Genomic DNA, 13,368 nt, shown 5'->3' with positions numbered 1-13,368 from the left:
TGCATTTGATTGTCCCGCTGCGTGCCAAGAAAAGGTTTTCAGGCCATCTTGACCTGTGAGAATAAGCCTTGCATATGGCCTTTCATGGCTTCTGCTTTGAGTTGTTTGCAACGCTCATTCCAGTCCATTTCTTTGTCTTTCCTTGCCGTTTGCTGAAAATCGCCATTTAGTTGCTGAACTTCGTCTTTGTTGCCGGCCGCCTTTGTTACTCTTCTTTTATCCACTAGTCTGAGGGTTTGCTCCGACAACCAATAGAGTCATTTTTCCTGCTTCTTATAGGCGAGATGCTTACTGGCCATTTACATAACCATGGACTGTATATCATGCCAGAGCTTCTCCGGATGCTTTTCTGATGTGTCAAGCAGTTCGAATCTGTTTGCTACCTTAATATCGCACAGTACCAAGGTTATTTATAGAACCTCTGATGCCATCTAGGGTTTCTATTATATATTGCACTGATTAATTTAGCGACTATAAACCAAGAACATGCATGTGTCTTAAGGCCCATTTAAACAACGATTCTCGCTCAAAGCCATCTTTTGAGCGATAACCCTTGCATCTAAATGCACGGACATCGTGCAGTTTTCGTGCACGATTCGTTCCTCGCTCAATTCTAGTTTTCTAGAATTAAGCGATGAACTCTCATTAGCGGTGCAGGCTGTTATCACAGTCGGCAGCCCTGATAAGATTCTTTCAGCTCATGTCCCACTGGCAGTTCACAGCAGGACGCGAGCTGTAAGCGCAGAGAACAATGCAGCTGTTTGCTTATGCAGAACAGCTGTATTGTTTGCCGAGTGACGGCGGCGGTGTCCCACTCCACCTGCATAGCTCTTTAGTAGCTACTTAACTACTATAGACTATGCAAAGATGATCGCTCAAAACTACCGTTTGAGTGATCCTCTTTCCGTGTAAATTGGGTCTTATTATGTTCTGAATGTCAATGTCAGGTCTCTGAATATTTGGCACATGGTTAAGGACTGGTATGATGTTGTGTGTCGGCATTGCCTAATATTTAAAGGAGATGTAAAAGTTGAAAACAAGTAGCAGAGCAGTAATATTATTGTAAGACTGTAATTTACATTGTTATTTTATCTCTGTGACCCAAGTTCCATATACTCATGAAAAAAAAAAACAACTAAGTAGACCCTCTTTGAATTCTATGGTTTTACGTATCAGGACACTGAATCAATCTATCTATCTATCTATCTCTGATGAACAATAACACGTGACAAAACTGAATTTTTGGGATTATTCTACATGCAGCTGGATGCCGTCAACCCTTCGTTTTGCAGGAGTATGAATGTTATCATGAATCAGGTCTTTCTTATTACAGTATATATTCAATTAAAGGGTAAAAATATCCCCCATTATCAAGAACATTTTTAGATTCAATTAAATTTTATTGATTTTACATGTTAAAGCAAAATGATGCATTACAATAAACAGTAATCTTTCGCTGGGTCCATCTTAACATTTTGTCTTTGCTTCGCATCTTCTTGTGCAGTGGGGATAATTAGACCGACTTTCTCTGCATCACATATAAATACTACAACACAAATAAGTGTATTTCAAACTATAACTAACTATAACTGTGGGTGGAGATCCTGATTTCCATAATTCAGGTACCGACATTCTTACAGCTAGGATAACCAGCCTCAACAAGTCAGCTCTAATTCTAGCCATAGATCCAGGCAGTATCAGGAGCAGGGCCATCTCCGCTGTTATGGACACTTTAGACCTGGTCATGTCATTATATAATAATTCTACGTTACTCCACAAGGCCCTGATTGGGGGGCAGTACCACCATATGTTGGTCATTGTCCCTGGACCATTTTGGCACCTCCAACATATCGGAGGTATTCTATTGTCAATTTGGTGTAGTCTTGACGGTGTCCGATACCATCGTGAGAGGATCTTAAAATTCTGCTCCTGTAGTCTGCCGTACCTGGTGCTTTTGTGGCACATGAGGAAGGCCTTCAGCCAGTCTGATGCAGAGCGGTTACCGCCTAACTCATTCTCCCACTGACCCGTGTAATTTGGAAGGGAGTCCCCCGTCTCACCGTCCAGCAACAGTTTATATATTACTGATATGCCGTGCTCCGTAGACCCCGGCGACATGCACATCTCTTCGAATGGCGTCAGCTGTCTATTAACACACTCCCCGGGCGTCAGGGACCCCACAAAGCCCCTCACCTGAAGGTAGCTTAACCAGGCTCCTAGGGGGGGAAGCGAGTTGCCATAAAACTCTCTCAGGGGTTTCATCCCGTCTTGATTTACTACGTTTACAATTCTAGGGATTGGAGTGTCTGGTATGGCCAGGATTGTGTTCTTGTCTCTCGCTGGTGGGAACTGTGGGTTGGCTACCAGTGGTGTAAGCGGGCCTGGTATTGATATCAGTCTCGCTCTTGTGGCCCATGCCACCCATTTCTTGAGGACCTTTATGAGGTATGGTGGGAGGCTCTCTACCTCCTCGAGGTACAGTCTAGGGATCCAGGGGGCCCCCTGGACTATCCTGGAGTCGGCTGCATGTTCCATTTCTACCCATAGTTTAGTTGCTTTCGCTTGTAACAGCGAGAGGACGAAGTTAGCAATACAAGCCTTGTAGTAGAGTGAAAAGTCTGGGAGCCCCAGTCCCCCCTCTTCTTTGGTTCTTGTTAGTAGCCTGTGACTAAGTCTAGATTTGCGGTTCATCCATACAAACTTAATGATTAAAGACCGGATATTTAAAAGGTATTGCCGGTTCAGGGCCACCGGGAGGGTCTGGCATAAGTACAAAAACTTTGGGAGGGAGTCCATCTTGACTGCATTTATCCACCCTGTCCACGATACATAGAGCGGGCTCCATTTGCTCAATTCCGCCCTCAGGCCCTCCAGGTATGGGAGGAAGTTTAGTTCGAATATCTGTGAAGGGTCTGCTGGAATCTGTACCCCCAGATACTTAATGGCCGAAAGTCTCGACTTGAAGGGGAAAGACTCCGAAAGGACCTCTACCTCCGTCTGGGCCAGTGTTACGTTTAGGATTTCCGATTTTTGTAAATTGACTTTAAAATTACTTACTCTCCCATATCTATCGAACTCCTTCATTACCACTGGCAGCCCTACTCTCGGGTTCAACAGGAACAGGAGGAGGTCGTCCGCAAAAAGCGCCAACTTATGTTCGAAGGGGCCCTCCGTCTGTCTTCTGACTGACCTGTTTTTTCTAATGGCGTTGGCCAGAGATTCCATAGACAGGACGTACAGCAGGAGTGACAGGGGACACCCCTGCCGAGTTCCATTGTTAATCGAGATGGAATCTGAAAGGGAACCATTCACCTGAATTCTGGCTGATGGTCCCTTGTATAGGGCCATGATCCATTCCCTCATTCTCTGGCCGAGGCCTATCTGACGGAGGGTCCCCTCCAAGAACCTCCACCTGACCCTGTCGAACGCCTTTTCTGCATCCACTGTCAGCAAGCACAATGGTTTGTTTGCTGCTCTTGCCCTGGATATTAATGAGATCGTTTTAATTGTATTGTCTCTGGCTTCCCTCCCAGAGACAAATCCCACCTGCTCTCTATGTATCAAGTCAGGGATGTGCTTGTTGAGTCTGTTTGCTATAAGTTTGGCTAGCATCTTAACGTCTAAGTTTATCAGGGATATCGGTCTATAGTTTGCGCAGGAGGTAGTGTCTTTCCCCGGTTTCGGGATTACTACTATATGCGCCTGGAGGGCATGAGGTGGAATGGGGCTCCCCTGAGAAATCTCATTAAACATCTGAGTTAACATGGGGGATAATTCCTCTCCAAAGAGTTTGTAAAATCTGGCCGAGAACCCATCCGGGCCTGGTGCTTTACCTGTCTTTAGGTTTTTGACTATTTCCCCGACCTCTTCACATGTGAAATCCTCCTCTATCTTTAACGGGCCCGGGCCATGTTCTTCTAGACATGTCCTTTCCTCCTCCCCTTCTCTATCTCCTGCCCGTGAGGGTTGCTCTATATTATACAGTCTTTCATAATATAGGCAGAATTCCTCCAGGATATCCCTTGTGGAAATCGCTGGTGTCTTCCCTGCTCTCTGTATTTTGGGTACGAATGTCACCGGGGTTCTAGGGTGTAGCGCTCGTGCCAACTTTCTTTCACATTTGTCCCCTGCCTCATAAGCTTCCCTACGGATCTTGTCTCTCAGAGCCAGCGTCCTCTGATCGAATATTGACAAGATCTTCTGGCGTAGTGTTGATATTTCTGCCCGGATGACATCGTTTGGGGTTTTTTTGTTGGCTGTCTCTTTTTCTTGTAATGTCGTCAGCAGGACTCCCAGTTCCCTTGCTCGCTCTTTTTTCAATCTTGCCCCCTGGGAGATCATGGTACCTCTCAGCACACATTTTAGTGCTTCCCATTTAACAGGGGCCCGCATGCTATCGTTTTGATGGTCGTTTACAAAATTGGCTATGGTCATTTTAATCTCTTGGACACATTGGGGGTCTTTTAGTATGTTGTCATTAAGTTTCCATGTTCTAACTCGTAGATCTTTTTGAAATCCGTCAAAGTCAGCGTATACCGGGGCGTGATCAGACCAAATAAATGGTCCGAATTCGCATACGAGCCTGTAATCTAGGAGGGCGTGTGAGACCCATAAGTAATCTAGTCTGCCATAGCTATTATGGGGGATTGAGTGGAACGTGTAGTCCCTGACGCCCGGGTGTAGCAGACGCCATATGCCCACTAAGTGCATGTCCCCTAGTTCCCTCAACAGGGTTCTTGTTGCTGCCCGTGAGACAGAGGACTTACCTGACGATGTATCTTGTTCCGGATCTATGGACAGGTTAAAGTCGCCTCCCAGGGCAATGGTAGAGCCGTCCGCGAACTTCGCCAACTCTCTCAGGGTGGCCACACCAAAGGATACCTGTCCCTGGTTCGGGAAATATAAATTTGCGAAAGTGATCACCCTTCCAAAAACTTCTGTTTTGACAAATAGATATCTACCTTCTGGGTCCTGTAGAACGCCAAGGGGTTGCATCTGTAACGAGTTATGGAATGCAATAGAAACCCCTCCCGCCTTCCGGTTCGGGCTATGGAACCAGGTAGGGAATGATTTTGTGGAGCATGAGGGAATCTCGTCTGTTTTAAAGTGGGTCTCCTGGAGGAGAAACACCTTCCTACCTTTTTTTTGCATGTGGTACAGGATCTGACCCCTCTTGGAGGGAATATTCAACCCCTTGGCGTTGTACGAGGCAATCGTCAGGTTAGCCATGAACCATACTGGTTAGGACGCTTATCGCATTCTTCAGGCGAGGTTTAGGGTGGGTGGGGTCAGGGATAGCGGGGAAAGGATAACACATGGGGTTAGGGGGACGGGGGGGGGGGGGGGGGGGTAAAAAACAAAGCATCTACAGGCCTCTCACTAGGCCTCACTCTTCGGCACTGATCACTATTAGTCGCTATAGACTAGCTTCAAGCGCAGCTTAAGAGCTGCCTACTCTAGGTGGGGGAGGGGAGACCACCAATGGAGGCCTTCCCCCGCCTTCGCCGTCGCTTGGTGAAGAAAAGAAAAGGAAAATTGAAACAGAACAGATAAAGAGATTAATTTGCAAAGCTGATGGCACTGATCTCGCCTGCCGCCGGGTCTGTCATCACAGCATATAACAGGAGAAATGAGAGAAAAACAGGTAGGTGAGGATATGGAAAGCAACAGGTTTTCGTTAGGAGTTGGTCTTGACACATGAAGGGACCGAAATGGGTTGGTCTGGTCAGTCTGTTACACCGGTCTTCATGTGGGAAGGTCCTCGGGGTTTCTGTGTCTCCTCTTTCAGCCTTTGTCTTGGTTTCTTGGGGATTTATTCCTCGGTTCCCTTCGCGGATTTCCAGCTTTCTGCCACTCCAATCTGGGTGGGGGAACCGGCATCTCGCCGATTTTGGGCCAGTTCGGTATTTCAATCTGTGGTAGCTCCAGGGTCCCAAGGAATTTGGGTAGGTCTCCCAGGTGTCTAAATACAGCCGATTTCCCTCCTTTTCTCGCGTGGAGCTGTAGGGGGAACCCCCATCTATATGGAATGTCTCTTTCTCTCAGAGAATTTAGGAGGGGCCTGAGGGCCCTGCGTAGCTGTAATGTACGTTTGGATAAGTCCGGGTATACACTAACCGAGCGGCCCCTGAACTGCAGAGTATCCAGCGTGCGTGTTCGCTGTAATATTTGCTCCTTTTCTCTGTAAAAAATGGACTCTGCAGAGAACGTCCCTGGGTCTGGTGGGATCTGTTGGCTTCAGGCCCAAGGCTCGGTGGACTCTGTCCAGTTCTAGGGCGGAATCCGTGGGTCTCTGCAGCAGGTGGTTGAAAAACTCGGTGATCCAGTCTTCCAGCTGGTCGTTATTTATCTCTCCGGACAGACCTCTAACCCTAAGGTTGTTGCGTCTGTGACGATTTTCCAAGTCGTCGATATGATTGGTCAATTCTTCTATCTGGTGCGCTTGTGCTTCCAGGATGTGCGCGTGTTCTACTATAGTGTTTTGGAACTTGTCTTGCACTTCTTCAACTTCTGCCACTCTCTGTCCCACTTCTTTGATATCTTTCTGTAGGACCGCTATATCTTGCTTGTGGGCTGCATCCAGTTTCTGTAGAAGTTCATTCATCTCCCCTTTTGTGGGGATTGCCTTCAGGTGGGCTCTCCAGTCCCATTCTTCGTCGTTTGTTTGTGGGGCCTGGGGCCCTTTGTGGCTTATGTGGTGGGCTTCGGGGTTGCCTGGGGCCCGTGGTATTGCGGATCTCTTGTTTGACTGTGCAGGGGGGCTTTCAGGTGCTTTGTCCTTGTTTGTTTTTTTCCCCCCTCCCTGTCTCCCAGGACTTATTGTGGGTCGATGTTCCCTTCACCGCTTGTGTGGGGCTTTGCTGGGGGGGGGGGGGGGGGGGCAGCGTCAGGGTCTGGTGCTTGATGGCTTCCTGACTCCCCCTTGTCTTTCCCCTTCTCTTCATTCCCCCTTCCCCCTCTCCTTGTTTGGGGCCCTTGGTCTTTTGGGCTTCTAGGGGGTACTTGTGGGGTTATAATTTGCCCTGCAGGGCTTATTGTCTGGGGAGTGCTGGTTTTGTGCATGCCTGGGGAGTCCTCTGCTGTGTCCGGAGCGCTGGCTCCCCCTTCCCCCCCTCCACCGGGCCATCTGCTCCTCCGTCTTCTGCCCGGGGCCATACCTCCTCCTCACTGCTGTCTCCCGCTGTCTCCTCCGGTCGGGCTTCCTCCTCAGTTGTTTGTAGTCCTCCGGCCCGGGACTCCTCTTCTTCCTGCGCCCGCGGCTGCTCCTCTTCATTTCTGGCGGCTTCCCGCGCCATCTTTGTTCTGCCGCTCTGCGTCAGGGCTCCTGGAGAGCGGAGGAAACACTCCATGCTCGGGACCGGGGACTTCAGCGGCTGCCTGGGGGCTTCAGATGTCCTCTTCTTCCCCATGGAGGCTGTTTCTTTCGGCGGCGGCGGATCGGCTTGCTGAAGCGACGGGTCAGGCAGGAGCTCCGGCAGGAACGACTTACTCCATCGACTCAAGAACATTTTTAAAAGGGATCAATGAATGCGATGCTGTGATTGGTTCTTGAGTGCCGTCGCTCAGCCAATCTTAGCAATCGCTTGCTGGAGGTGGGGATACAAACCTCATTACCAGCAAACGATGCTCTGTTGGTGCTGAGGACTGCACGTAAGCCTGCTGGAGAGCATTAGGAGAGACTCGGACGGCGCCTGCTAGGTGAGTATTGTTTTTTTCCCCCTATGTAGTGTAGCCAGGGCTTATTTTCGAGCGGGTCTTATTTTCGGGGAAACACGGTAAGTCACATCTCTATGATAAGGTGGGACTGCTAAGAACGTGCTGCTCTGAGCTTTATGAAAACATCCCACAGAGTAATTTCACTGAAAAGTCTGAATAAAATATACTATGTACACCAGTATTAGCGTTTATTACGTTAGTTTCTCAATTATGTACAATAGTGTAACACAAAATATATACAAGCTTGAGTAAGACGTATTCTTCATGCAGATGTATCAAAGAGTCTCTCAATCATTTCACCAACATGTTCCACAGAGTATTTTATGTATTTATCTGGATTCTTAGTAAAATTCACACCAGTTCCATACCTAGAAGAAAAAAGGGGATATTAGAGGGTATGACATGATGGGGTGTGGGCGAGAATATGCACATCATACTAGCCTAATAACTGAAAATCAGCAGCCGGTATACTGAATACTTACTTGTGTAAGAAAGCCCCATATGCCTCCTGCACGATTTTCTTCTGTGACTGACGGATTCGCTCACGCTGCCTTTTGTCTGGAATAGCCCATGACTTCTGGATCTTGCAGATCTCGTCCAAGCCTTCGTTAAAACCCTGATTTGTTTGGAGAATTGGAAAGTAATGTTACATTATGTGGGATTAGAACATTAACACAGATAAAAATCTTTCAAATTGTTACATTTACTCATAACTTGTCATTTAGGTATGCCGTTTACATTCTGTGACTACACAGAAGCAGGTGGAAGAAAGGAGCAGACAGTCTAAGGCTATGACCAAGTAGGAAGGATAAGACTCCTTACATTAAACTCAGTGTAAGCAGGTTCATCCTTATATCTGTTAACAAGGATGCAGCTATTGACCAACAATGCCCTGCTCACGTCAGCTCTCGCTCTGCACCCCTACTTTATTTTAAACTAGTGTATACCTTTATGACAGTTTTCATACTGTTCTAATGTATCTAGAATAAAAATAGTAAAGCAGATAAACAAATAGTCTTGATTAAAGGCATTTTATCGTTTTGTGTGTACAGCTCCTATACAGTTTAAACACACACACACACCTTCATGGAAAATAGCTAGCAGTGGGATGGTTCACTGGTTCAGTACTGTATAATGCGTGTGTGTTGCATTCCTCTGCGGTATCTCCAACACACTCCTACACACAGTTCTGTAGACAGTTTTAAGTCCTGAGATGTGTTTCTTGTAAGAAAGACCTGCGATGCCCACCACTCATAAGAGGAGGGGCTGCTCCTCATTTCCTCCCTCGGATTCCTTGGTCCAGATTGGAATATTAATAAAGTCTATGCTACTTGTAATAGGAATTACATATTCACATAGCGACATACACCTGGGGTGTAAAAATATGTTAATCATCAGCGTCCTTACATACTAGGTCATTCATGAGTTGTTATGATGTTGGGAGGGGCATGCATGAAATTGGAGCATCATATTCAGTATAGCTGTATTGTATTTACTTTCAATAAACCAGAAGGGTATGGGGGCTGACTGAGAGCATCCGTGAGTTCAAATACATATATACATGCATGAAGCTTCTCATTATAACCAATCTGGAGCAAACAAGTGAAATATTCTAGAATATGATTGATTCCCATAACAACAGTAAACCAAATAGTCGTGCAAAAATGAACGACTGCCTGTTCACATGGTTCAATCCGTGGTTCAGTTTTATGCCTGCATAAACTGAATGATGAACGAAAAGTGAATGCATTTGGGGCATGCATTTAGACAGAACAATAATTGTTCAGATTCCCATTGGATGGAGAAATCTGAATGATTTATCGTCTGATGAAAAAGGGCCCTTAGAGTACAGCAGGAGGGGCATGTGTCCCGGGTGCAGCCTAAAGGAAAGCAGAGCAAGAGCTACCTATAGGGCTAAAGGACTTTTGATGGTATTATCAGGTGACAAGTCACACATATAGGAGGGTTGCTGGAAAATCGGAAGGCCCTTTGATGATGTCTTTAGCTTGTGATCAGACATGAGTAGGATCAGTCAGACTCCAGGCTTTGTAGTTGGAGGAGTTTCTTGCAGTATTTTCTATAGTACAATACCAGACGAGAGAGATCTAACACTGTGGGGGGGCACAAAGAGGAATTATTACTGTGTATAAGAACACAAGTCTTGGGGATTGTGCCCCCGATTTCTTTACACCCTAGCAACACATTGGCTGACAGATGCCAACTTTATTGATGATTAATATGGTAACTTGTTAAATAAAGACATGTATCAAATCAGATTCCATACAAGTCCAGAACACAAAATCACATTAACGTACCTTAAACCGTTCCTTAATCATCTGTCTCTCTTTGTCCTTCAGCTGTGATAAATAAGAGTAGAAGGTTGAGAAAATGCACATGTACATTAAAACACACCGATGTCCTCAAACCATTACAAATCACCTTCGCTCCTTGAAGAGGCGGCATGTTCCTATCATTGACGTAGTCAATCACCTTCAGCCAGCTAGAATGAAAACAAATAGCATTAGTATTGCACAAGTAAGCTTCAGCAGAGAAGAGAGGGTTAACAGAGAAGCTATACTTCAACTTAAAGGGGTATTCCCTGTATGTCACTCATGGTTCAGAGGACTTTCTGAAAAATAATAAATATTTGCAAATATAATCAATTTTCACAAATCATTTATCTACAATGCCCCCTAGAAAACCCTATTAGTAGCTTGCTGTTCTTACTTTGTTGCTAGTGGATACGTCCTCCAGTAGATCCTTTTCACGGGTGAGCGTGTACAACTCATTATCTGTATAGCGCCTCTATTTCTCTCCCTGTGCATGTGCGGTTTAACCTTTCTCGTTACAAAGGGCAGCCGCTGCATCTCCTCTACTGATCCAGCTTGGCTGTGGCGGACACCGCCGTACAGAGAATTTCTTATGCCACAAACGTGTATCCACATTATCTACCTCCTGAAAATGCACATTGGCTTGTCCAGCTCATCATCTAATGCACATGTCATTTCTCTCCCGATGGCAGATGTAAGGGAAGACAAGGATCAGGTAGTTGAATTACAACTGCCTGATCCTTCACCTCCCCACCTTCCCCCAAGCAGATAAGCCGCTGCTAGAAGTGTCTGGTAACAGGTTTTTCCCCCCCCGACTACGAACAAGAACACAAGTTCTACAAGCTAATGTGCTGCTTTTTTTTGTTACTGTCAGAGGCAATAGCTGTTGGTCAGACAGTAACTATCTCTAATGTGCATGGGCATTGCTTACTTGGCATGTAAATATGTGCCACCAGCACTACTGCACATAGACATAAAGCAGAAAAGATGGCAGCTTGTCCCTACGGCTGAATTATTTCCACATAAGCTATAAAACAGTGAAACCTTTAGCTTTGTTTGTAATCTGTCTGAAAGCAATTGGCTAAACCTGAAACCAACGAAACTAGAGGCAATTAAATCAATGTAAATCCAATTAATTCTTCAAAAACACACCAAACCCCATTTTTGTACAGCGTTTAGCATTGCTTTTTCAGCGCAGCTCTAAACACTCCCTTTCACTTCAATTGGGCTCTTCACACAAGCGTTTTCGGCCCTGCGTTGCCCATTGAAATGAATGGGCAGCGGTTTAAGCACTGCCAAAAACGTGGCACAACTTGTTTCTGCGTATACTCACCTTGCAGATGCCGTCGGTGTCCCGAGGGCGCCTCTCCGGAGCTCCGTGCAGGCTTGTCAAGCCGGCACAGCATCTTGCTAGTGACGGGGGATTGAAATCCCTCTCCTCAAGCAAGAGATTGCTCTGATTGGCTGAGTGATAGCCCGCTCAGCCAATCGCAGGCAGCGCTGGATGCTCCAATCACAGCCATTCATCCATGAATGGCTGTGATTGGAGCAATCCACGAATGGTTATGATTGGAGCAATCCATGAATGGCTGTGATGTCAGCAGCAAGATCACATGGGTCGGTGGCGAAACTAGAAGCAAGCGACGAAAGAACAGGCAAGATTCTGCACTGAAGAATTGGCGAAACTGAAAACCGTCGAAAGACGAGGCCGACGAAAAGGTATGAATGTACTTCGTATGCACGAAAGGATTTGAATATATAAGTGTAATTCGCGTTCTCCATGCAATTTCTATATATTCCACATCATTCATGCTTGAAAAGGCGAACATCAACAGGCTGTGATGACGCAGCTATAACTTAAAATTGGGGTTTTCCAGGACATTGATAACCCTACAATAGGCTACACGTATAATCGCTGGAGGTCCCCACTGCTAAGCATAAGGGGTTGAGGAGTTCACTGGAGTGCCATGTCCCCTTCACTGTCGTACCCGTCGCAGCACAAGGCCTGCTACTACACGTCATTCCGAGCCCAGCCTCGGGGTCCATTTACACCAAACCATGTATCGTTTGAACAAGCGAACAATATCGGAGTTCGCTCATTCGCTTGAGCAGCCCGTTTATACAGGCAGATACATTGTTGGCTCGTTCAATCAAACAACAAATCGTTCAGTCATTCTTATTTGCTGTGTAAGTGAATAAGAACGACTAAACGATCGGTATTTAAACGGAACGCGCCAGTGATGATTTTCACGCCTGCATAAAATGAACAAAGAACAAAAAGCGAATATATCACTCGATCGTTTGGCTGCATTTACACTGAATGATTCCTTCATTTTTGCACATTTGAACATTTTTTTGAATGCTAATCCCTCCGTGTAAAGGGGCCTGCAGTCACTTGTAGTCATTGGATATATGCTCCCATTTTCAAATGCAAATTTGCTCAGCACAATATATTGCAAGAATACTTTAATAAAAGGGACAGAAACCTTCGTTGGTAGATTTGGATCTGCTGTTCTATGTGTTCACGATACAGACTGTCAGGATCCTTTTGGGTCACCGAAACCAACTGCATGAGCTCCGACCTGTGCGGAAATAACAATTCCTACCGTGTTAGATAAGGCCCAATGCAAAATCAGAGCCAAGGTCTTCTTAAACGTCATCTTGTAATCTTTCTATATTGTTTTTGCTTCTTCCCCCCCCCCCCCCCCCCCCGCATTATCCAGCACATCACAAGCTAACACTAGGATAGGAATAATGAAAATAGTAGAGTCACAGAAGATGGTGGGAACACCTTGCCCAGGACAACCACGTATGGAGCATACTGTCTCCTCATCTGATAATATGATTAAAGCCCATTTACACGCAAAAATAATCTTTCAAACCACTGAAAGATTTTTGTAAACTATTTGTATAAAGTGTTAATGACCGTTAACACTTTATCATCCATATTTGCATGTAAAAGGGCCTCCAGGAGCTGTTTGCAGAGCCCAGCTTGTGATTAATCACCCGCCCAGCTGTGCATACAGCTGCATTGTTCTGCTTGTGGCTGATGGCAGATTTCAATGTTATTTGCTTGCAGCCATGGAGATAACAGCTTGCGGTCTGCTGAGAGATAAATGCGTTTAGTTTACCTCTCAGTGGATGAAGGAGGGATTTTAAGATCCCCTTAAAATTATTGTTCAAACGAATTTACATATAAGGATTATCGCTCATTTGAACGAATTTTGAGCAATAATCATGACGTGTAAATGGGCCTCAACACTGCTGCCTAAATGAAGCCTATGCCGTCTGTAGGGATGCGAGTTACTGTCCACCATCAATA

At 45.9% G+C, this 13,368-nt stretch overlaps 1 protein-coding gene across 7 annotated transcripts in view; it reads right to left on the bottom strand.

Annotated features, from left to right (window-relative positions):
* Positions 1-7,887: 7,887 nt before the first annotated feature.
* EXOC7 (exocyst complex component 7) overlaps positions 7,888-13,368 on the bottom strand; it is a 32,558-nt gene continuing 27,077 nt past the window's right edge. For all 7 annotated transcript variants that reach the window (XM_066586064.1, XM_066586067.1, XM_066586071.1 and 4 more), the window contains 5 exons: positions 12,533-12,628; positions 10,156-10,216; positions 10,032-10,073; positions 8,199-8,332; positions 7,888-8,084 (listed from right to left, as the gene is read on the bottom strand). In XM_066586064.1, coding sequence (XP_066442161.1) covers positions 7,979-8,084; positions 8,199-8,332; positions 10,032-10,073; positions 10,156-10,216; positions 12,533-12,628 — 439 coding nt within the window. In that variant the 3' untranslated portion in view covers positions 7,888-7,978. The remainder of the gene's footprint in view (positions 8,085-8,198; positions 8,333-10,031; positions 10,074-10,155; positions 10,217-12,532; positions 12,629-13,368) is intronic.

The sequence above is a fragment of the Eleutherodactylus coqui genome, chromosome 13, assembly GCF_035609145.1.
Source record: "Eleutherodactylus coqui strain aEleCoq1 chromosome 13, aEleCoq1.hap1, whole genome shotgun sequence".
In the NCBI taxonomy this organism is placed as follows: Eukaryota; Metazoa; Chordata; class Amphibia; order Anura; family Eleutherodactylidae; genus Eleutherodactylus; species Eleutherodactylus coqui.
The sequence above is the reverse complement of the archived record's forward strand: the minus strand, read 5'-3'. Positions and strand labels throughout refer to the sequence as shown.